Raw genomic sequence first — 25666 nt, 5'->3', positions numbered from 1 at the left:
ACAGGAACATCTCCAGCTCTTCCTTCAGTTCGCTGCTCACTCTGATTATGGTTGTATCCAGAAACTGGCAGAGGATGCTCATTATCTTTCCTCTCTCTTGTTGTTCTGTGGGTGAAAAAAAGTGGGCAATTATAGTCCAGCTCTTGTAGAGAGCCAAACCTTTCTATAATGAGAAGATCTCCTCAAGCAGGAAGCGGGACAGACAGAGTGCGTTTGTGCAGCTTGTGTATATTTTATGCAAATGCAAAGTTTTTGTTTAATTCAAAGTGTGACCAATGAAACACAAACACAACAGACGTAGGCTGAGTTTTTTTGTCATGAGCCGTTTCTGCCTGAACATGATTTGTGCTAATACGTCCACTAAAAGAATATCTACACAAGAGCGAGGGGATTGATTCAGCGTGTAAGGAAATGTTGCTTGTGTTGCTTAAATGAGGGAAGGGAACAGCTTTCCAGATGAAAGCATCAGAGGAAACGGATGGGTTGGGTTTTTGATCTCTGTTTACTGCATTCAGGGCTCCTTTTGAGAGGATTTAAAGAGGTAATCAGCGGCATAATGGCTTGTTGTTTTGTTTTCTGTTGTGGTACAGAGCGTTTATTTCTCCGGTGATACTCGCACCATATTTCCCTGCCGTCAATTGTCATTCAAAACAGTGAGCATTAAAAGCAAGGGCTTTGCCGCTCGTTTTAACCAATCAACTCCAGACTTCACTTCCTGGTGAGCTGATTTCTGGCGTTTAGCCAGAACTTGCTCATTTACAAATGATTTCTCGGGAGGTGAGCCTGTCATTGTGCAACGTTCTTGCTCTTAATTAAATCATCACAAGAGAAATGTGATGAATAAAGGGAAACTAAACTGATTCACAGCCTGACATTCTTTGCAGATCTTCGCAACTTGGCTGAAGATCTTCGTGTCATTATTTTAGCTTTAATTTTAATATTAATTTTAATAGCTTTCTTTAATATTGTTGGTTCAGCGGTGCCATTCAGGGTTCAGGTACTACCATGTTTACCCTCCTCCTATCCCCCCCCCCCCCCCCCCCCCCCATATAAGCTGCAGGATTACTTCGCCTTTTTTTTTATTCTTCTTTTTTTTTGGATTTCAGAATTAGTTAAAATGTGAAAAGAAAAAGAAACACATATAGGTATGTATGTGAGCATAATTGTTCTCATATCTGTGTGTGTCATCAGAGAATTCGCCTCGAGGACACATCAGGGACTAGACAGAGTTACTGAATTTGTAGGAAGTAAAGGAAACAACAAACTTGGCAACAACAGCAACACCAGAATCATTGAAGATAATATGTAAGGCCTCCAAATGAAGCAAGATGTGTCTGGTCTTCAAGAACTTCTGATTACTCTTATGTTCCAGCTTGTGAACACATAGCAGTCATTTCTTAAGACGTGCAACAACACTCCAAGCAAATGCAAATACACAAGCCATGAAAACCACATGTACATGCAATTAACAGCAAGTATGTCAGCCTAAGTCTAACCTTTAAATTACACACAGTTTAGTCTAAATCACAATAACACATTCAGAAAACCCAGAAAATTAATTTTTCCTGCATCAACTGGAGTCAAACTTGTAGAAGTACTCGGTACATACGTACTTCCTGTCTGACTTTGACGTGGAAGTCCCATGGGAAATTTGTTCTCAGCTAAAGAGAAGAAAAATCAACAAAGAATAAACAAAAGAATTAGTGTCTCACTGTAATAACAAAGGAAAATAAAAATGTTTTAGTTTGACCTCACTGGTTAACAGGACAAAGCCCAATGCTAACAGGCTAAATAACAATGTTAGCATCTATTGTTGTGCACTCTATAACCACACAACAAAATAAACCCTTTTGGAAGATTTCATTAATATGGTTTACAGGATAGTTCCAGAAAACTTTCCAATGAAAAGTTTGATTTTGGAATTACGGTTAGCTTTATGATGCTAAAGCTAACTGTGTGGAACCAGGAAGTCAAACAACATAAGTTACACGATAACAAACCGGTACAACTGGCCCGTTTTTAGGTGGATTGCAGATGATAATCTCACATCGCTGTTAATAACATTTCATTCTTTGCTGGGTAGGCTGCTTGAAAAACGTAGAAGTTGAACAATTTACTGGTCACCGTTAAATAAGAATGAATTCACCCCAGAGAGTTAAATCAAATCATCTGGTGAGTTCAGAAAATCAGCCTCACTGCTGAGTGGGGACAAACATCCAGACGAGCGTAGAATAAAACAGATAAAATTCAACGCCTACCAAACCACTAAAATCTCCTTTTACATCTTATATTTGTCATTGAAAAGCTGCCTGATGACAATGTATCACAATGAAAATGGTCTCATGTTGATGAATTCTGATGTCTCTTTTTCTCCCCAGTTTGCTCGCAGTACTCCCGTGGTGTCTTTGCCATCTTCGGCCTGTACGACAAGCGATCGGTCCACACGTTGACGTCCTTCTGCAGCGCCCTGCACATCTCCCTCATCACTCCCAGCTTCCCCACGGAGGGCGAGAGCCAGTTCACCCTGCAGCTCCGGCCATCAATCCGAGGGGCGCTCCTGTCCCTCCTCGACCACTACGACTGGAACAAGTTTGTCTTCCTGTACGACACAGACCGAGGTGAGTCATGCGATGGAGAAACGAGTTCAGTGTTTTTCCATTAAAACCACCAGTCATTCTTCTCTGTTAACTATCAAACTCTGTAATGCACTGCTGGAAAAAAGGGATTGCTTCATCAACACACCTCAAAACGTGATAAATGAAAATTGAAAATCTTTATTCAGTCCATGTAAACACACTGTCTGCAGTATGTTTAACCAATGCTACTAAGCTCACTGCTGCAGATTGAAGCCAACCTTAAACAAGCCGAGAATCTGCTGAAAGCTTCTCCTAACTGACCCAACACAACTGAGAAAAATGCCATCCTGACACTCACTTGTGGCTTCTTTTCCTGCACTGTCTACATTCAAGTCAACAGTACTTTCCTCTACTTCAATGCTGCAAATACTTTACCACTGCATGTAGCCACTTGTTCAGGTTCCCAATGTGAAACATCAGGTCCATGAAGCAAGTGTTAAACACAACCACAGACACAACCACAGTTTGTGTTGCCAAGCCCTGACCATTACGTAACCCACAATCTACAACCGCAAAACTGTCTTTGTGCTGGATAACCAGACTTCCAGCTCGCTGAAGATCCAGAATACACATCCTATCCCGAAGTAGGTACTCTTGCAGCTTCTCTCACATCTCATTAGCTTGACACAAGAAACGAGAACTTTATTCTTGAGGCCCCGAGAAGAAAATGATGTCATTTTGCTTTTGCAGGACAGTTCTCAGCACATCCGGCTGGTAGAAGTTTTTCCTTGCGGGGCTCTGAGAAGTATTCTGTGATTGGTCGGACATTTGAGGTGGGCGTGGTTAACACGGAAAAACATAAAGCGGAGTTGCTGCTTTCGCGTTTTTGCTGCTGGAGGTAAAACGGTTTGTTTTGTTAAAACAGCTGATCGAGGTGGTGAGAAAGTACCAACATTTTTACAACATGTGGTGTTAAAACACTCGGACCTGTGTGCACAACCTGCCCTGCCGCGGACGAAGCTGCTCGTTAAATATGAAACTAGAAAAACACTCAAAAGAGTGCAAACATCCGCCAAGCACAATGTTAAAGAATCCTTAAAAACTTCCTGGATCCAAACGCTGATCCGGATCACCACCAAAATCTAATCAGTTCTTCCTTTTCACATTCCCAACAACTTTCATGAAAATCCGTCCATAACTTTTTGAGTTATCTTGGACACAAACTGGCAGATAGACGCCGGTGAAAACATGACCTCCTTGGCGGAGGTAACAACCAGGTTCATTTCCCATAAAAGCAGACATCACCCTCCTGCAGTGATCCCTCCCCACTGCAGACCTGCCTCTCATGGAGGATGTATGGACCTGACAAAAAAGGATTTTTTTTTTGTTGTTCTTGCAACCTCAAGCAAAAGAACTGTGTTCTTGCTTCTCGTGGAGGATGTAACAAGCTTGACTGGACTGGCTGACCAACTCCAAGCAGAGACACTACCCTGTTAACCAACTTGCACAACTCCTGGCTTCTGCCACTATCCTGTCCTGCCAGGGCACCAAATCCTGCCAACTTCTTCCCTACACTGACCTGATCTAAATGTGATGCACCAGCGGTTGACGTCACACCAAAGGAGAAATGCCCTCTGCCATGTTATTCATCCCATTGTGGAATGTGTTGGGGACTAAATTAAATAGGAATGAATAATCAATAGAAATCAGAGGCAGGAACCCATGGAGGTCTGGATTCAGAATCAGAATAAAAGCATAAAGATCAAATTACAGGCTGAGCCAACTTCTGTGGAAATTCCTGGACATATGATGAAGGTGAGATGATGAAGGTTGTCCTGCAGGATCTCCTTCCATAACTGGATCAGGGCATCAGTCAACCTCTGGACAGTCTGGAACCAGACATGATGTCCCTGAGGTGCTGGAGTGGGTTCATGCCTGAACAATCCATTGCACCAATGTCTTCATTGTGCAAGAACTGTTGCAGGAAGTCCAGCTACATGAGGCCGAGCATTGTCCAGCATCGAACGGAACCAGGTCCCACTGCAGCAGCATCTGGCTTGACATGAATCTGAGGATTTCATTCCAGTACCTAACTGCAATCAGGGTACCTCTGGATAAAACATGGAGGTCTGTGAAGCCTCCCCAGACCATCACTGACCCACTGCCAAACCAGTCATACTGGATGGAAGGATGTTGCTGTCACATGTTTTCCATGTGAACCTGCCCTCATCCATGAAGATCACAGGGAGCCAAGCTGACAATCCTGGTGGTGTCTGGTAAATGCCAATCAGGCAGCACTGCACTGGGCTTTAAGCTCCACAGGTGAGGTCCTCATTCACCCTCATGGAGTCTGTTTTTGACAGTTTGATCATAAACATCTGCTAGAGTTCATTTTGTAGGACTCTGGTAACTCCTTCTGGTCCTCCTGCACAAAACAGGCAGATAGTAATCCTGCTGCTGGGTTGTTGTACTCCTACAGCCCCCTCCAACCTCCTGGTATACTGGCCTGTTTCCTGGTATCTCCTCTATGATCTCCACACTGTGCTCCAGGCACAGCAAACCTTCCTGCCACAGCGAGAACTGAAGTTCCATCCTGGATGATCTGCACGGCATGAGCAGCTTCTGTAGGCTGCAGACGCTGTCTCCCATTAGTGGAGGACAATAGCAAAGTGAGCGAAAGTTATCCAGAGAGGATGATAGCAGTGAAAATGTTAGTCTAACACCTGCAGGATCATGTCTATATAGTAGTCATTCTCTGTCTAACTGCCTCATTTCCACCTGTTGTGTGTCCCATTTGTAAAATAGGTGGAATTTACTTCCTAACTGGGCAGAATGATGTCCCAGAAGTTGGACTCTGAGTGACATGCTAATGATTATGTGTTCCCTGTACTTCTACCTTTTTGTTCGCTGTGTGTACAGAATGTACAAAAATAAAAATAAAATCAATCACAAGAGCAAAGGTTTGCTGTCAAAGGCAGGACAGTGATGGGAGAAGAGGGCTTCAGGTGATGAATGAAGACAAGCAGACCTACCCTGCTTTCAAATCCAACACAAATCAGCATCTCTACTCCTAGCATGCAGCAAAAGCACATCCTAGCTAAACATCCTCTTCTTTCATTATGAACAGACTCACCAAACGCCGACAAGCAAAACTCTAAATCCCTGCACAATGTGAGAGGTCGACTTCTAGTTAGAAGTGACTAAAAGATTATTTCTTTCAAAGTTTGAGGTTAAAAGATACTTTCAACATTTTAAAACATTTTAAACGGAAGTTAGAAAGAGAAAGCAACAATATGTGATGTCACTGAGCTCCCAGATTCATCTGATCCTGGTCCCAAATCTTCCTTTAGCTTTTTCAAATCATTACAATCATCTCCACAAAACACTGGATTAAAAAGTTTGATATCTGTCACTTTTTACCAAAAGCTTTCTCAAAGAAGGACGTTTTAAAGAATTAGCTGCAAATGTAGGGTGTATGAGTCCACCATCGGGTGGGGGCTGAGCTTAATCTCCCATTGTCACCAACTGCAGACCTCAGTAGCTGAGAGCTTGCATACCATGTCAGTAAGAGATATTTGCTACCACTAAAGGCTTTAAAGGTGAGCAGTAGGATTTTACAAAGTCCAATAGGAAGCTAATGCAGGAAAGAGGCTCAGAGGATATGGACCCTACTTGTTTGTCCTGTAAAAACTCTTTGTAAGTCAGCAGTTGAAAGAAATTAAGTTTACAGAGTAAAAACCAAATTTTAGTCCCACATTCCCACAACCTGTTCTCAAGGATTTGCGGACAATAAAAACAACAGAACTGAAAGAATTTGTGAGACTGAAGAGAATTAAATCTTAGTTACGATCAGTGCGTTGGTAACAGGACACTTTGCTTTTAACAAAACAAACACTTCTGTTCATCTAAAAACAAAAAATTTCTGCACTGTGACAGTTTATGCTCTGCTGAGTTGTCCAAAATTTAATATTTTAACAACAACCTGCTGGGATCTGTGCTTTTTTTTTTTTTTACTGTCATCAGCATAAAAACTCATTTATACTTTGGTCTTAAATAAAATGGCTAACGACCCTTTTCCATCAGTATCAGCATGTCTCAACTTAACTTGCCTCGACTCGGTTTGTGGGGTTTTCCACTGGGCTTTTGTACCCGTTTACCGGTACTTGTTTTGTAACTCCTCAGTCCAGGTTCTGAGCGAACTGAGTCGGGTTGTGTGTAATGTCGCCAGACTGCATGCCGCTATTGGTCAGGGGCGCAGCCAATCAGAGGTTAGGGTCAGAGGGCGACATCACTGGAAGAGCAACTCCAGCTCGCAAGTTGTTTACATTACATGACAACCAATGGCGCAAAAAAAACTGTGTTCTGTGGTCCAGCATTGAGGTGGAGACATTTCTCTGCTTGGTTGCTGAGGAAAGGATACAGATGGGAACTAGATGGAGCGACAGGAAATGAAAATAAAAGCCAAGAGCTTTCCGATTCAATGACTGGGGTTAGCAATGGAGTTTTCCGCAGTTTCAAGAGAAGCTGAAAAAGCTCCAAAGTGACTATCGGCATGTCAAGGACCACGATGGTCGGAGTGGATCAAACAGACGAGACTGGAAGCGGTTCCAACAGATGGATACGATTTATGGTCAGCGACCGGCGAGCCGCAGACCAAGTAGCAGATTGCCTGCAGGTCCTGTGTTGTTAGAACTTGTCGTGCACAACACTGACGTCACAGTGATTTCACACAAACCCCGCCCCTTTTAGACCTGGTACTAAACTGTAATGGAAAAGAAACAGGACCAAGCTAAGTTGAGACAAGCTGATACTAATGGAACAGAGGCAAATGTCAAGTCAACAGGAACAATATTCTGTTCAGCAATTTTTCAAGTTTCATTTCAGAGTGAGATTTTTTTCTTAATATTCACATCCGACAGAAACACAACAGACCAATCAGAGAAGGTGTCGTCAGATGGTTGTGAGTTATGCAAGTGTTACTTTTTTGCTGCTTCGTTCTGACTTTGTAGGTGTCTGAATTAGACGCCTACAAAGATAGGTTAGACATTAGACGTTGAGTTGACTTCATTTCAGTCATTCATGCAATATCATAACTCAGACATAAATACAAACATAAAATAATAACTAAAAGGGGTTCTGGCTGAAGTGAAACACTCATTAAAACCAAACGCTATTACAACTTAGATACGACTTAAAGCAGCAAGCCTACTGCTATTTCCAGGAGAACAAAGACAGTTTCTAAGTACTTCTTTAAAAAGTAAAGTCTTGATAGTCATACGCACATTACTTCCGTTATTTCTACTTAATTGTTATTACTTAACACACACATATATATATATATATATATATATATATATATATATATATATATATATATATATATATATATATATATATATATAAAAATGTATTATACATTAAAGGGATGCTATTAAGGTATTTTTGGTATTATTTATGGTATTATTTTGGTATTTTCTGAGCTTTCTACAGTGTTACAGTGTTGAATCCTCATCAGACATGTGAACGAGACTGTTTTTTATCACCTAAACGCATGTTTGAATTATTACTTATGTTCTAATTCTGTGTAGTTGATTAGTGTTTTATATTTGAATATTATGAAAAGGGACCAGAAGCCCCCTGAGGTATGCCACTAGTTAGCTAAGCCACTGGGGAGGCAAATATTCAGAAATATCATGGCAATGAGTTCTGAGCCAAATTTCAGAAAAGACAACTTTTAGGATTTGTAGAAAATATACCAGAAAACTTCAATCTGACTGATTACCAGAGACAACAATGAAACTTATCCAAGACCAATTATCTAGTTCACATCCGGCATCAGTTCTCGTCCCAGTGCAACACAGATTAGTTTCAGTGGTGGAGGGTATCTCTTCCTATTCCGTCCTTTATGATCATGGTGGCGGAGTCAACATTCAAACAGACCAGAATCTTCCGACAACTTTGTGTAAATGTAAACATGACATGGGCGGAAACGCACATCTCTTTCGCATAAAGCTTTCCAGGGTAGCGACTATAAAAGAGTCCATTTTGGCTGAATATGGATTTCCTACAAGCTTTTACTGTCTGTGTACGACTTGTGTTGTGAATCTGCAGAAAAATGTGTGTTACTGGGATACTGCCGCCATGTAATTACTGAATTTTAAAGCAGAAAACTCATCTCAGATGGCAAACAACAGACTGTGGACTCTAGATATGTTTAGTTTTCAACCCTTTCAACAGAAACATGTTTAATCATCTTTGCTAATAATTACTGTCGCTTTGCACAATGTTGAAAAACACAATAAAACTGCTGATTTGGTTTAGTAATGGGACACTGTTTATACAAAAGTGAAATGATTAATCGCTAGGTCAGATTTACAGGGAGAGAGGCTCCGATGACTCCTTGTGATGCTGTCTCTCCTCTGCAGTTTTCACACTTGGCTGAAGTTCTTATTCCTAAAATGCACAAATAGAAAAACAGAAGTGAAACAATAGAAAATTCTTTTTAATTTAAAGCGACAGTAGGTAATCTTGCTCTGAGACATTTTTTTAACTCTGGGTGAAGTGGTTCCTCGTCCTGATCTATACATTTTTCAATCATAAACAATCATGCAATCATGTAAAACTCTGACCAATCCAAACGTTCGGACCGAATTAAAGTCGTTCATTTCTTATATTTCGTAAGCTTCTTCTCCCGGCTCCCCTCCTCCCCCTCCAGCAGCGCATACCTGATAGCCACACCCTGCATATAAATAGTAGTGAAGAAGAAAGTCGGACGGAAAACATGGCTGAGAAAATGCAGGAAGGATTTCCCCGACCTGGCTCAGTTTATCTGTCACGGTGGCGGTGAAGGTGTGGTGTGGACCCAAATGCAGAGATGCGAAACAGGGATGCAAGTCAAGACTGCTTTAATCCGAACCAAAAAAAAACTCAGGGGACTAACACAATGATCCAGCAACTCAAGACAAAAACTGAGGGGTATAAATACACAGAACACAACAAGACACAGGTGAAACTAATTAACTGAATGAACTCAGGTGATCTGCTGAACACAGACAAAGGCAAAACAGGAACAACCTACAAAATAAAACAGGAAACCAGGAACAAAGGACACAGGAAAACATAACCTCATGACATTCTCTGCCTCCCCCCGCTAAACAGCCGAGAAAGAGAAAATCGTTGGTGGAAAAAGCTGCGAATAAAAAAGCCTTGGATCACGCAAGAAGCGAAATCCGAGGGGGAGGAGCCAAGACAGGGGGAGGAGCCAAGACAGGGCGTCGCTTTCACATCTTGCTCGCTCCCCAACATTACCTACCCCAGCTTTAACGGCTGGAGAGTCTTTGGGCCAAAATATACCGTAACGTTTCTCAGTGTGAGTGCAGTGCTTCAGTAAAACTATCTGCAGCTACGCCTTCATAAAATATCACTGAGGAGGGGGCCACAAAGTCTGTTTGAAACAGGAAAACAATCTTTAATACATGTAGCCATAAGCAGGTAGGCAGGTATGAGCAGGCAGGGGAGCGATGTGTTGATCGTTGACATTCTGGCAGGCTGATCGTGTCGCATTCTTTAACAAAAATGTAGGTTTAACGTGAAAACAAAGAAATGTTCCATTGATTTCATAGTTAATAGTGTTATTTTAACTCTCTAAGCACCAAAGTTACAAAACTGTGAAAAGCACCAAGTTGATGATGGAATCATCCGTATGGAGCCGATGAGGACGCTCACTGCCGGTGATGCAAAGCAGATTCCAGACAAAGCAGCAACATTTCCCAGCGGTCAGCATGTCTGACTCTGGAGGGAATCTTTGCTCCCTGAGGATGATGATTGGTCATCCAACGAGTGTGAAGGTGATGCTTATGTTAGAAATTAAGCTATAATAATATCGTACCTGAAACAGCACAACACTGAGACTCTACCTGACCGACATTCAGATACAATCAGAACCTTTAACTTCTCTGCTGTCTTTAAGAAGTTTTTAAGAGTTTTGTAGCTCTTACAGACGCATTACATAACTTTCTGACATTAAAACTCCACATACCGAACTTGTTCGATGACACAGTGACATCCGTCATGTGCTGCCCAGCGGCGTCCTGAGGCTGAGAAACCACATGATACAACTTTTACAACTGGGATGCGACGAAATGTTATGCTTCGTGGTTTAATAAGGGGTTAGAGAGAGCTAACAGGTCAGCTAGGATGCAACATGGATGCTGAATTAGCTATAGGGGTTGCTTGAAGGAGAAAATGGCAAAAGTTCAGTAGTGTGTCTTTAACTTAACCTTACAGTTTTGGTTTGGTGGGTTCAGACGCCTGTAGAGATGGACGGACTTCCTGTTTTACAGCACACGGGTTATAAAAACCAGGTCTAATATCAGGACGGTACGTCACCGCTTCAGACCCCTGAACACATGTAGGCTTGGTTCAAAGTGCTTTTTGCAGAGTCAGCATAAACTACACCTCAGTCTCCTCGTTGTAGTGGCAAAACCCCCAGTCTAACACCTGGAGTCAGTCCAGTTTCTGGGATCAGTCTGTCCAGTTAGGAAGGACCCTGGTAAAGAGTTCAGCTGTGCTTTAACTTTTCTCCTCTCGTTGATTTAAAGATAAAGAAATAAATATTGAGTTAGACCATTTTAAAGCTTGGATTATGTCAGCGCTGGGTTTTTTCCGGCTCTAGTGGTCTTTATTACCCGCTAGCTTGACAGTGAAGGGAGGGTGATAGAGAATGGAGGATGACATCCAGAAAAGGGCCTCAGGCTGGGATCTGGCCGGCTGCGTGGAGGAGCTGCAGCCTCTGAACGTGGGATGGCCGCTCAACACCCCCACACCCCCATGTCTCTAAGAGATGGACACAAAGTAGTCTGCGGCAGACTGAGCTCCACAGACAGGCAGCAGTGAAACAAACGTAACGTTGCTCAAACTGGAGACATACGAATCATTTAGAGAAATCTGCTGCGTAGGATAAACCAGTTATGAGCAGACAAAAAGGAACCTTTCAAGGTATTTCCCATCAAATCTCTACAAGACAGCGAGGGTTTTTAGAAATTACAGAATCTCTTTTCTTTTCATGTTTTCTGTCCATGTAGATAATAAAACACGGCATTTTCTTCTCTCTGTGTGTGTAAAATCAAGCCAAAGCATCGGAGAAGCGTCTTCAGCTCTCAGTCGAAATGCTGTCTCTGGTCTCATATTTCCAGCTGCGCGTCTTCGTCCCTCGTGCCCCCTAGTTGGCAAACAGCGGTGTGGATGGATGTGCTTCCGGATTAATGGCTGTTTTCCTGATCGATACGGAGGTGAAGCCGCTGGTGGAAGTGTCTTTGTTCTCCTGCTTTATTCGTGTAACTCACCCTTCTCTGGGCCTTTCTGTCTTCCTCTACCTGGTTTTTTTTTTTTTTTCTTTACCGTTTTCATTTTCCCTGGGACTCAGTCGCCACATACACACCAGCGGAGGCAACGGGTTTGTACGTATTCACCCCCCCATGTCACATTTCAAGACATTACAAGGCAGAAAGGACATGGGCTGCTGCCTGGATCACATCTCACATCTCGCTTTCATACGTTTTCCAGGGAAAGCGGAGGTTTAGGTTTTCTCTCTCTCTCTCTGCAGCTGTGGGGACTGCAGTTGATGTTTGAGCAGATTGGCTGTATGAGTGGGGATATCAGGAAGGCCCCTCTTCAGAAAAACTCATTCCCTGCCTCTTTTTCTCTTATCTCAGGTCATACATGCTTGACTGGGTAAAAAGCCTTCTCTCCTCTCAACGAAACCGACTTGTATCTGATCAAGTGTTCTCCAGAAACACAACAAGCGTTCCTGTTTGTGAGGCAGAGCTGCCCTACAGATGGACCAAGGACACGACGTGATATCAATGCAGATTATTTAGAGATGGGAGACAACTCAAGTCTCTGTCCTTGCTACTCGGATCTGAAGTGGTTCAGACAAACTTCCTGTTGTGATCCAAGACCAGCGCAGTGCAAACCGTCTTGAGGTGATGTCGAAACTGCGGGCCTTTATTTTGTTCACACCTCTGGTTCACAACACCTGAAAATAGGCAATAACTGGAGAAAGAAGACTTGTAGACGAGGTGTCACCTCGTGTAAAACACACCATTGACCAAAACAGCAATGAGCTCTGGAGGATTTGGCCTTCATATTCTCACAGGGCCAAAATGAGGCAGGAGGAAGACGGCGTCTTTAATCTTTAAACATAAAGAAAGACCCGGAAAACATGACAGAACGGGATGCAAACAGACCACACCGGATATAACCTGATGGAAAAAAGATAAGTTAGCTAATGAGAACTAAAACCAAACGTTATATATATATATATATATATATATATACATATATATATATATATATATATATATATATATATATATATATATATATATATATAAAAATGTATTATACATTAAAGGGATGCTATTAAGGTATTTTCGGTATTATTTATGGTATTATTTTGGTATTTTCTGAGCTTTCTACAGTGTTACAGTGTTGAATCCTCATCAGACATGTGAACGGCACTGTTTTTTATCACCTAAACGCATGTTTGAGTTTGAGTTCCAGCACGCTCTCCGTTTGGTTTCCATGGCGACAAAAAATGCATCATTTTAGAGAATTTTTTCTACTTGGAAATCCTTGTGACGTTCCGGGGGATAAGGTTCGGTGATTGGTTACCTTCTACTGGTTAACAAGGGCATGTACAAATACATCAGGCGGGTGGAAAACGTGGGATAAAGTTATTCCCAACGATGGCTGGTGAGTTTACCAAAGAGAGACATCCTGCTGCATTCGTTGCTGTGGGTTGCTGTTTTCCACTCGTTTTCAGGGTCTGATTCAGGTCCCAACATGTAGGGCTGTATGCTATGTGTTGACATTGTATTTTGTTTTTTTTATTGAGTTCATATTAGCCTAATCCTTCTGTTTATGAGATGTTACAATGACGGGGAAAGCAGGTGCGGTGCGCGCTCCCGATGTAGTGCAGTGGCGGGAGGCGGGGCTTAATGCGGAAGAGTCTCAATCCACTCGTTTTGCCCGCAGGCTGATCTGACAGCCTACGGAGAGGGTCGGTCTGAAGTAAATAAAGCCATTTGTGACAATAACTCCATCAATCCCAGCCCTTCTGGTCTCAGAAATAAAAATAAATTAGCCTGAAATGCACATAATAGTTCCACTTTAACGAGACACAGGTGGAGCACATGAGCAAAATGAAACCAGCTCAACCAACAAACGGGAAGAAACAAGCAGAATAGGACACACAAGGGAGGAAAAACTACATAATACAACAGGAAACCACAGCAGAACTCTGAAACTGTGCCACATTCACACAAGAAGCGAACTTCAGTCTGCTAGAAACTTGGTGCGTTTACAAGTGAATCCTGGTGCAGTTCGCTTGCAGTGTGAAAGCATCATCTGTAAACCAGAGAGAAAGCAGCATCTTGGAGCAACATGACATCTCCTGCTGCTCATTCTTCTACAAACTATGTCAGATTTAAACAGCAAAGTAAAAACAGAAACAAGATTTAAGATCAATTTATCGTCGCTTTATAATTTACCAACGGTTAATAAGCTGTTTGCATTTCTACTTTTTTATGCACCGTCCGTCTCCTGCATCACTTATACGCATCATTTGCTCGGTTTTCAAGGGGCTTAGCTATCCATCACTTAATGCAGAACAATACCACCAGAAACCACCGGGGGCGTTGTTGAGTTGTATAGCTGACATTCAGCTGGCAAAATTAACAAAACAAAGAAGAAGTGGAGAACACAGACTTTAAAAACAAACAAAAAAAAAACCTAAAGAAGTTGAAATTGTTTTATTTTTCTTCTCGTGTTTTTGGATGGTTTTAAACAACTTCATCCAGATGTTTAACGATACCAAACAGTGTCTAAAATCGGAAGTGAACTCTGAACTCACTGGAAACGGACCTTACAAGTACTGAACCAGAGCTTGTGGTTGCAGAGATGCGCTCATTTCAGTGCAGATGTGTCGTTTTCAAGCTAAGACTTAAACACAGTCTGAACGTGCATATACAGTCTTTCTGTATTCATTCATGCTACAACACTCTCCAGTATTTACTACGCTGTAGAATGTCTTGTTTTCATAGTTTTCACAAATTTGACATGAATAATTCATTTGATTCATCCTCCGATGTTCTCGCCACATCGATTTTACAGCTTTGTGTCCTTCAGAAGAATCCAAACTCAGCTGAATCTTCTGTTAACATTTAGAAAAACTTCACATCTGTTTATTCCATTTGATTAATTATGTATCTTCAGCAAGTAGATGATGTTGTATTCTCTTTTTCTGCAGACTGTTAAATGATCAGACAAATATTTGCTTTAGCTGGGAAAAGCAACGTCTGCTGAGAGCTCAGTCTGTGGTGTTGAAATCCAGCAGCAGCAGTTTGAGGTTTGGTTTCCCTCTCTGAAGCAAGACGCTGTGGGACAGACAGCACATGTATGCAGCGTGCACGGCAACAAGCCATGACTCAAGATGTTCAGTCTCTCCTGCAGGAGCTTTTTCACTGCGAATCAGTGAATCAAACAATCCAGCTTTGAACCGAAGGAGTGCAGGAAAACTAATAAAAACATCAAAAACAAACAAGAAAAAACAAAACTCTCCGAATCAAATGTTCTCATTGAGTAAATAAAAACAAACAAACAAGCAAAACACCCTGCAATGGACTGGCGAGCTGTCCAGAGTGTACCCTGCCTTTCACCCAAAGACTGCTGGGATGGGCTCCAGCTTCCCCGCAACCCTGAATTGCATTAAGCGGTTAGAATAATGAATGAATAAACAAAACACAGCATCATTGTTAGGATGCAGGCAGATGTAATGAGTGGTTTAATGAAAATTAAACAAACGTGCAGCACAGAGATGACAACAAATATTCTGTTGGACAGAAATCCAACAAAAACCTGAAACCCACAGACCAGAAGTGTCCAGCTCCGGTCATTAATGCTGCAGGTTTTCCATGTATCCCTGCTCCAACACACCTGCTGACTCAGTCATTGTGCAGAACTTTGTTGGCTCTTGAATCCATTTAATATGAGTCAGGAACACAATCTGCAGCACAGCGCTCCTTTGTCTGCGACTTCGGACACCCCTATCAGAGACCCCGACAGTCACGGGTGTTTTTGAACAAAAAAAAGAAAAACAGAAGTTTGTAAAACGATTGTAAAAGAAATTACGGTGTAAAAGCAGGGCGGTAACCAAGTCGATACATAAGAGACTGATGAAGGATTATGAAGCCAGATCCCAAAACTCAGCCAACAGTGGAGCTAAAATAGATCTATTGAAAAATTGATGGTGTCGAAGGTGGTCTTGCTAGTCTGGTCATCAGGAGGTCAGGAGCTGTGTGAATAGGAAGCCCCAGAGTGATCCTCCAGGGAAAATGATCTCCACAATCCAAGTACTCAGGTTCCAAAGGCAGTCCAGGGTCATACACAGGTCTCAGGAGAGGGAAGGGATCCAGGGAGCAGAGACTAGAGGCAGGGTCAGGAACAGGCAAAGTTCGGAAACAGGAGGTCAATTCTCATACCAGAAGGAAGAAGCAGAGGCAGTAGTTGGGGACAGGCAGGGTCAAAACCATAGACTGTATATAAAAAGCTGGGCGGAGCCTCCGTGACGTCACCCATAGGTTTCTGAAGAGCTGAATTGAAGCACGGTGGGCGGTTCCTACTGTCGCCATGTTGGCAGGGGCATGTGCGTCGTCTCGCCCGGAAAATACAAATATGGGCAAAGAGGTGGAGCTGAGAGGGGAGCCGTGAGCGTCATGGTGGATGATTGACATCGAGCGAACTCCAAGCTTTCTGTAGCTGAGAGCTAACTGAGCTAACCCGGAGATAACAGGAGCTAACCAGCTAACGGAGGTAAGCGGGCTAAAGCTAAGTCACATTGTTAACCGGCTAAAAACCGCGGTTGTTCTACGTTCTTCTGACTTGAAGCGAGAGATTGGGAACCTGGCAATCAAAAGGACACGCCCCTAAATATGCCAAACCGATGGCCGATGGCCTGGAGAAGTCAAATTAAAGGACATCACAGCAGTGTAGTGTTGAGCCTCATCCTGTAGGAAGTCTGCATGGTCTCCATGTGCATGTGTGAGTTCTCTATGTACTCCGTCTCACCCCCCCCCCCCCCCCCCCCCATCCCCCCAGCTCGGTGTTTGTATAGAATCCCTGGTAGAGGGTCGAGCGGGTCACTGTGCATCGGTAAAGACAACAAATCGAGCCGTTCACTTATAAATCAAATCAGATTAAAAGTGCAATAAAATTTGGTGAATTTACATTCATCAAAGAGTCCTAAAAGGCAGGTTTGTTTTTGTTTTTTGGAGGTTTTATTTAGATGCTCTGCAGCAGATGGGAAGGCTGGAGGTAGATGGTGTTAAAGCTGATCTGACAAGCAGAACCGAGGCGTTTTAGAGGTTTGCACTTTACGAAAACCTCCTGCTTGTGTTTCCTTTGACATCTTTGAGTAGATGTGAAGTGATGTTGGAGAAAATTACAGCTTCTGTGATTGTCTTTTCTTCAAACTCTGCTCATTTTCTTTAGAAAAAGACCTGAAGCAACACGTCTAAAGTAAGAGAAGAGTTGATGCAGTTCATATTTATGTTGTTGGTGATGGTCTGTTACTATGCAGAGGAGAAATGTTTCTGACAGAGAATAACAACATGCTAACTAGGAGTTTATGAACACAGATGTTACTGATATCCTTCAGCAACAAAACCAGCACAGAGGTGTGGAAACATTCTGCTTTAACACTGTCCTATGCATATTTACCAGTAATTGTGTCACTTTTCAGCCCTTATAAGAGGCCATGAGGCTCTAAGCCACAGGCGTCCAACTCCAGTCCTCAGGCCAGTACCCTGCAGGTTTTTGTTGTCTCCATGCTCCAACACACCTGACTGAAATGAATGAAAAGCTGTTGGATCCATTTGATGTGAATCGGGTGTGTTGATGCAGGGAAACAACAGAAACCTGCTGGATACCTGCAAACGAGGACTGGAGTTTGACTCCCCTGCAGTCTAAGAGTTTAACTTTAACAGTTTGTTTCATGTCTGTTTGTTTGTCACAGTTTTCTTTGCTTCTGTATTTTCTCCATTGGGTTTAATCAGCAGAAGTTGGTTTAGCTCTGCAAATTTCTCTACTTCGTTTCAAATCTCTTTGTTTCCTTCTTCTGCTCTGAGCTGAAAGACACTTGTTTGTTTAAGCTCAGGAACCTTCTAGTTAAACTATTATTTTCTTAAATCATGTGTGCGTATGATGCTGCACACATTTTGATCATTTGATAATTTATTGAAAGGAAAACCCCTTGAGATGTGACATCTCGTTTGCAAGGGGGACCAAAGGAACATACAACTTATAGAAGACAACAATACAGTACAAAAAACAATAAAGCAAAAGACAACCAGACCAACACAAAACACAAAACACAGGACAATCTTGCTCAGACACAACCACTTACTTCCCTACATCTTTATTAGGGATGGCCGATTTTTGTGATTTTAGAAAATATCAGCATCTTCTAAAATGTCTATTAAAGAAGCAAAATACAGTACTTTGTATGTTTTCCAATAACAGAGTTTGGAAAATTAACATTTCAGTGGGCTTTGCTGTCGATTTTAAACATTTGTTATTCATTCATTCATTTTCCGAACCGCTTATTCCAATTCAGGGTCGCGGGGAAGCTGGAGCCTATCCCAGCTGGCTTTGGGCGACAGGCAGGGTACACCCTGGACAGCTCGCCAGTCCATCGCAGGGCAACATTTGTTATAATATCATCAAATATCAGATATCGGCCACTACAGGGAGACAAACATCGAACATCACCATCGGCTGGAAAAAGTCATATCGGACCATCCCTTTTTTAAGTTTGTATTACAATACCTTAGTAATTATTAATAATAATTAATAATACCACAGAGTTACAGATTCAATTAACACATAAAGACAAACATCATCAATGGTAGCATGAACAGCCTGTTTTTAAATGATCATACAATGCAGATCGGAAAAGTCCATAAGAGGTAATTGTCCTTAGTGTACCAGGCAGTTGATTCCAGTCATTCATCTGAGCATTGCTGTGGCCGGTGCTGTTCTGCAGGACGAGGTTCCAACATTTCAAAACCTCAGCTCTGTTGTGAGGTGTTATGTCACTGTGAGCGGGTAGGAGTGCTGTTTTATTTGCACATCAACAGTGTCGCTGTGCGCATGCGAGGGCTTTTCAGAGCTTCTGGGTGAAGGCTGCAGCGCTGGAGTCTCAGGCGGCACCAAGCATTCATCCAGTATCGACTATAATGTAGAATCAGCTCACGCATGGCTGAGCTCTGTCAATGAGAGCCCGTCTGATTCCCTGCATGGTAGCGGCACAAATACAAAGAAACTGTGGTGTATATATATATATATATAGAGAGAGAGAGAGAGAGAGAAAGAGAGAGTAAGAATAAGACAAATGTAAAAAAAAAGGTGGAAGAAATGGTGATGAAGAAAAGGAAAAGTGAAAAGATGAACATCTGAATCAAGAGGTTGTAGAACAATAGATGAAGAGCTGATAAATGGAATAAAAGATAACAAGAAAGAAAAATGGAGGAGAAAAGAGGAGAGGTGAAGAAATGAGAAGAAAAGATGAAGACTAGAAGAAGAAAAGACACAAAATGAGAAAAGGAAATGTAAGATAATGAGATGAAGCCATATTCGGAGGAAAAAGAAATAAAACTAAAGCAAAGAGAGGTGAGAACAGTCATGGAGTCGCAGAAAGAACAGCCGGAGAAATAAAAAGAAAAGCAGGAGATGGAAGGAACATGGTGGAAGCAAAGTTTAGATACACAGAAAAGAGGAAATACAAGATCAGGAAAGATTAACTGCAGAAAATAAATCTGGAGAGGAAACGGAACAAAAGGATGAAGGAGGTGCAGAAAAGGAAAAAGGAGGGAGGGTTTAAGATTAAGACAGGAAGTCAGAGCAAAGCAGAGAAACGAAGACAGAATTATGACAAGTTTCATGAAAGAAAATGAGGAAAAGGAAAGGAAGTGAGATTAGGAAACGAAATAAAGAAAAAGTAGAGAGAAGAAGAGAGAAATGGCATGGAGAGAAAAGATTAGTAGGAGAAATGACAAGAATAATGGAAAGGTGGGAAATTATAAGAGAGGAGGAAAAATAGAAGAAAGAAAAGAAAAAAGGAGACAAGATGAAGAGAAAATGAAAAGACAGGACATAAAGAAGAAGATTTGGTGAGGGAGGAAAAGAGATGAAAAGAGTGGGTTGAACAACAACGGGAAAGTACATGAGTGGAGGAAGCATGAGCACAAAGGCGAGAAAAGAAAAGGATGAAGGAGAAGAAAAAGCAAAGGGATGAAAGGAGGAGAGTGAACAAGATAAAAACATGACCAGTGATCAAAACAAGATAATAAGAGAGGAAGAGGAAGAGAGAGAGAGATGCGACTTCTTCCTCTGCTGGATGGAAGTGTGTATGAACAGATCTGAGTCTGAAGAGGAAGAGGTGTTACCACTGAGGATGAGGAGAAGGAAGGCTCAGCATGCAGAAAGGGAAGACCTGTACCACCTTCCTCCATCTCCTGGCCTCTCAGCTAGCGTTAGCACATTAGCCTGCGCCGACCCGCCTGCGGCTTTCTCGTTCATGCTGATGCTGATTGCAGCTGGCTGCAGCTCCACATACGGCCCCGGGGCCACACGTTTATCAGCTGGTAATCAGCTGGCCCTCTGCATGCTCGGCTTGCCGTGCTCACCAACGTCCTGTCCGCGGTTTGTACACAATGTGGCACGATGGGACATGATGCAAAGTCATGATGCTGAGCGTGTTTGTGGGGCAGCGGCACGAACTTAGCTCCTGTTCTGTCAGAGGTTCAGTCTCATCACACTGCTTTCATTACCAGCCTTACAGAGGAGGGATGTTGCAACTGTAACACACCGACTCCATTAAATTTATCTTCCTAGTCTTCTTTCACCTGTTCTATGTTAGAACTCCCCCCGATACAGCAATGCTAACATGTAGCATAGCAACGCAACAAGGAGAAACTCGGCTAAAAGAGTCTACCGAGTATCAGCATCCAAATCAAACACAGTTCGCACCGCAAGCAGAGACGTGAGAAGATCAGTGTCCCCTGCAGAGTTCTGGTCATTTCTCCTCCCAAACAACTCATCACAGTGGGACTGACGCTTGTTACATCCTTAGATCCAAGAACTTTGTTCTTGTTCTCCAGGCTCCGAGAAGAAAATGACGTTATTTTGTTCTCGCACACGCGTTTGAAGACACATCGGGCTGGAAGAACTTTTTTCTTGCGGAGCTCCGAGAAGTATCGTGTGATTGGTCAGACATTTGAGGTGGGCGTGGTCAACACTGAAAAAGCAGGAAGCGGAGTTGCTGCTTTCGCGTTTTTACTGTTGGAGGTAACACGGATTGTTTTAATAAAACAGCTGATCGAGGTGGTGAGAAAGTACGAACATTTTTACATGTGGCATTAAAACAGTCGGACCCAGCTGCGTGCACAACCCGCCCTGCCACATGCACACCCCACTCAGCCACGTGCACAACCCGCCCTGCCACGGACGAAGTTGCTTGTTAAATATGAAACTAGAAAAGCAGTCGGAGAGCGGAAACCTCCGCCAAGCACAAAGTTAAAGAATTCTTTTCAAACACTCCTGGATCCAAACGGTGATCTGGATCACCTTCAAAATTTAATTAGTTTTTCATTTTTACATTTGCAACAACTTTTGAAATTTTTATAAAAATCCCTCCATAACCTTCTGAGTTATCTTGAGCAAAAAGACGCCAGGAAAACATAACCTCCTTGGCGGAGGTAACAACCGGGTTCATGGCACATAAAAGAAGACATCAGCCCCCGCAGTGACCCCTCCCCGCTGCAGATCTGCTTCTCGTGGAGGATGTATGGACCTGACAAAAAAGAAGTTTTTTATTGTTCTTGCAGCCTCAAGAACTCAGTTCTCGCTTCTCGTGGAGGATGGAACAAGATTAATACTTCTCAAGGTCCACTTACATATTCCTAGGAATACTTTACTCATCCCTAGGACTATTGTATTTTTATTTATATTTATATTTTTCGTAGAAAAATAGACCTTGGCAAGAAAAGCTTAAAGATTAGATTTATTAGGAGACTGAACCAGTAAGGCTTGTTGGGAAGGGTTGCAGGAGACAAAGAGGACATGGTAGCATGACTTAGGCTTGCAAATCTACATATGACCAAACCACTTCTGGGACAATGTCCTCCGGACAGACCAGACCAGAGTGGCTTGGTCAAAACACAGCAGCATGTTTAGAGAAAACCAAGTATATAAATGCAAACACCTTAAACCAATGATCAAGCATGGGGGCGGAGGGATGATCATCAGGACACCTTCAAGTCATAAAGTGGATCATGAACTCTGGATTCCAAATCATTCAAGAGTCGGGTGTGAGTCCATCGATCTCACCAAGTTTAAAGGAAGATCATCAAGGTGTTGCCTTGGTCCAGTTAAAGTCCAGAGCGTCTACCTGATGGAGATGCTGTGGTGGGAACGTTGACAGAACTGCAAACCTCACAACGTTGGAAAGAAGAGTGGAGCAAAATTCCTCCGCATCCATCAGAGAGACTGATAACGTCATACGCAAAGCCGGATTATCCAAAGGGCATTGCGCCCACCTGGGTCCCATGTGGGGCCCACATAAGGAAAACACCAGCAGTTTGGACATAACGCAAAAAATTACTCAAAACCCAGATATTTACACCACAGTATCCAGTGTGTTGCTATTGCTATTAGAAATGTCGTTTCATAGTGTATCATTCACAAATTTTCACTATGTTGCGGTGGGGAAGGGGGCCCCTAGAACACTCTGGGCCAGGGGGGCCTGTGCACTTTTAATCCGGCCCTGGTCATACGGAAGTTATTTACTCCAAGCCGATGCGGTTGAAGATGAAAAGTTGCAGGATCATTATTGTATTGACTTCACACACACACATCTTCTGCATTTTCACTTAATTCTAATTATTATTTATTGTTTTAAACAAATAAAAATGTCATCAGCGGTTGTTGTCCATCTGTGGTTGAATTTACCCAATTTTAATCCACAACATTTTTTACTGTCTCCGAATTCATGTTTGTAACATAGTAATAACCATGTATTTAACTTTACCACATTATATCATCTTGCATGAACCATAATAAATGACAAACATGAAGTAAAAGTTCCTCATTGGTGCAACAACTTTAAAACTAGCTGCTCATCTGCAGCTTCGGTCAGTAGTTGTAATGTGTACTTCCCCACCAGAGGCTTCCCATCCTGCACATTTTGACCCTTTTGCTGCACACCTCCATTTCCAGCAGAAGAGATGTTATTACTGTCAGATAGTCTGCATTGCAGTGCAGGTAGACACAGACACATAAATAAATCTGAAACTTTTTTCAGTGAAGCAGCAGCATAAATATTGACAGAAAATATTGAATTTAGCATTTGGAAACGAGCATCAGTCATTTCAGTGCAGCTGTCAGGCGAAAAATTACGTTATTTCCTCCTGTTTTTAATCCACTTCTACATGAAATAACCAAAAAATGCATATTCTATATTTTTAAAGTTTTTTTTTTTTTATATAATAAGAGGATAAAACATGATAATTAATTCTGAACTTTGCATAAAAACGGTGTCATTCAGAGAGTAAATTTGCTTTCACTTTGGTAATTAAAGTGTCATAAACCCTCAAATCAAAGCGTAAAATAGCAGAATTATGGGTGCCATTAGTTTTAGTCGCTCTCTGAGACTCGCATCACGCGCTGCGATAATTCAACTTTCTGGTTTCGACACACAACCTCATTTGTCTTCTTCTACAACTGAGAAAAATGTCGTCCCGTTTGGGGGTCTGGCTTCCCCGCAGCCGAAATGTCATGAACCGTTGCTTCCCTCAGGACAACTGAGGGCATTCAGACATGATTCATGTGTGTGTGTGTGTGTGTGTGTGTGTGTGTGTGAGTGTGATGCCTGTGGTGCCTCCACCAGCAATCCCTCTTGGCATCAACAACTCTCTAATGGGGAGCAAGGTGCTGGGGACGGGATAGAGGAGGTGGAGAGGGAGCAGAGTTGCCAGAGCACAGGTTAATCCACTAATTGGGAGCAAAGGGAGACGGGTTGCCAGATTGTGATGGCCACCAGGAGGGGCCGTTTAAGGGGGACATCTGTTCCTGCTGGAGAACAGCTGCCCTCACAGCTCCCTAGCTTCCTCTGTGACACTCATCTTCTTTCCACACAAACCTGACAGCCATGCCCCCCCTCCCCCTCCCCTCGTACAGTGTGGTGTTACGTCCAACTCGCAGAGCCTGTTTCCATCCTGACTGGACTAAAAGCCAGGATCTGGCTGGAAACGGATGAAAGCTTGACTGAGTTTTCCTCAGTGCACTTTCCTTTAGCTGCAGAAGAGCTTGTGTTGGCAGGGATGATGAGCCACAAACAGCCAGTTTGGGATTCAAACCAGCAATTACGAGCAATAAGCTTTATCACTTCACATGTGCCACATTTCTGCCTGGATGCTTTAAACATATGCAAGAGATGACAGTGAAAAGATGTTCAGAGATTACGCAAAGTGTTATGGAAGTTTTATTAGATGGAAAGTGATTTAGCTGCAGTATTTTCTTTCTCCTGCAATTAACTGAAGTCCCTCTTCAGAGAATTCTTCCTGTTTAATCCCAAATGTTCGCTGTGTGTTTTATGACTTATTAGAACTTTTTATTTGTGTCTGAGGTTGTGCAAAGTTACTGCCACTGGTTTCCTGCAATGTGCAGCTGAGAATCCCAACAAGTCACCTGCAAACAAGAGCCATGGAGGTTTAAAATGTGCTTGTACAAAATGCACTTGTAGTGGCACTTCGTTTCTCTTCTTTACCACCGCTTTGAAGTCAGTCTAGCAACTTTGTATTTGAAACGCGAGTAGACCAGTTCATCTTTCCTTTTAGTTTTTAATAAAACAAAACAGGATTACATGATCAAAAGACTATGTTGCTTCTAACGTCTCTGGCTTCAATCTGACAAATCAGCAACTTCCCAGTGACGTATGATAACTTAAGAAACGTAAAATTATGCATTTTAGCGAATATAAACTTTCAGAGCTCAAAATCCTTTTGGATATTTTTATCTTTCCATTACATTAAATTATAATATGTGAAATAATGAATTTGACTCCAACAGCACTGTAAGCTAAAGCATCACCTCTGCTGTTGTTACCTGATCACTTCTCTCACGTAGGTCTCTTTGGATAGAAGCATCTTCTAAATGACTAGAATAGAATAGAATAAAGTAACAGAATTTATGAAGAGGAAATATTTTGGTGTGCACAGTTGGTGCAAAATGCTGTTGCTAACTAATGAAAACATATTAAGGGTAATTCATGCAGCTTTTGCTTTTTGGGGTGCAGTTTGTTTTATTTATCTCTCTGGTTGATCACATTTTTTTCAGTATGTTACATTGATGATTGACAAACATTTTGAGCCACAATCGCCAAGATAACAAACGTTGGTGTTTTTGCGACCCCCCCCCCCCCTCCTTATCCCCAGACCAGCTGGGGAAAGCTAGGTCTTACACCCAGTGCTGTTGCAGTGGGTATACTCTCCATTTTTCTCCCTTTCTTTAAAAGCAGGGGGGGGAAGTGTTGGAGAAATTGTTATGAGTTTGGTTTGTATTAAGTATTAGACATATATGCATTGATTTGCTGTGATCCTGCTGTGTTTTGTGTCTATGCACAAAGCTTTCTTTAAGTTATATGATCCTTGTCTGGAATGTGCAGACAAAGTCTGAGACAGGAAGAGTTTCCTGCAGGGCATCTGTTTTTGTCAACTGCTTGGTTGACCAGTTTTCTAAAGGTTAAAGGTTAAAGGTAATAATGTAATATAGTGAGTGATTGATGCTTAGTGAGCTCAGTTTAGCTTCGGAGGAGAGAATGGTTGTTTTCTGTGGTCTGCCCAGCAACTAGGAGGAGTTAAGCATGGTTTATAATTGGGTGTTACTTCAGCGTCTGGAGAGAGAGTTCTCTCTCCAAGCTCCAGTGTGTGCTTGTATTAGTTTATAATAAAATGTTCATTGTAAGACAGTTGACT

General features: G+C 42.3%; 1 protein-coding gene across 2 annotated transcripts in view; it reads left to right on the top strand.

Annotated features, from left to right (window-relative positions):
* Positions 1-25666, top strand: part of LOC306761636 (glutamate receptor 4) — a gene marked incomplete at both ends in the record, with an annotated part of 212318 nt that overhangs the window by 104121 nt on the left and 82531 nt on the right. For both annotated transcript variants that reach the window (XM_079247885.1, XM_079247886.1), the window contains one exon: positions 2379-2618. In XM_079247885.1, coding sequence (XP_079104011.1) covers positions 2379-2618 — 240 coding nt within the window. The remainder of the gene's footprint in view (positions 1-2378; positions 2619-25666) is intronic.

The sequence above is a fragment of the Telmatherina bonti genome (assembly GCF_933228915.1).
Source record: "Telmatherina bonti genome assembly, chromosome: 10".
Classification (NCBI taxonomy): Eukaryota; Metazoa; Chordata; class Actinopteri; order Atheriniformes; family Telmatherinidae; genus Telmatherina; species Telmatherina bonti.
Note: the sequence above shows the minus strand (reverse complement) of the source record. Positions and strands in the feature narration are given on the sequence as shown.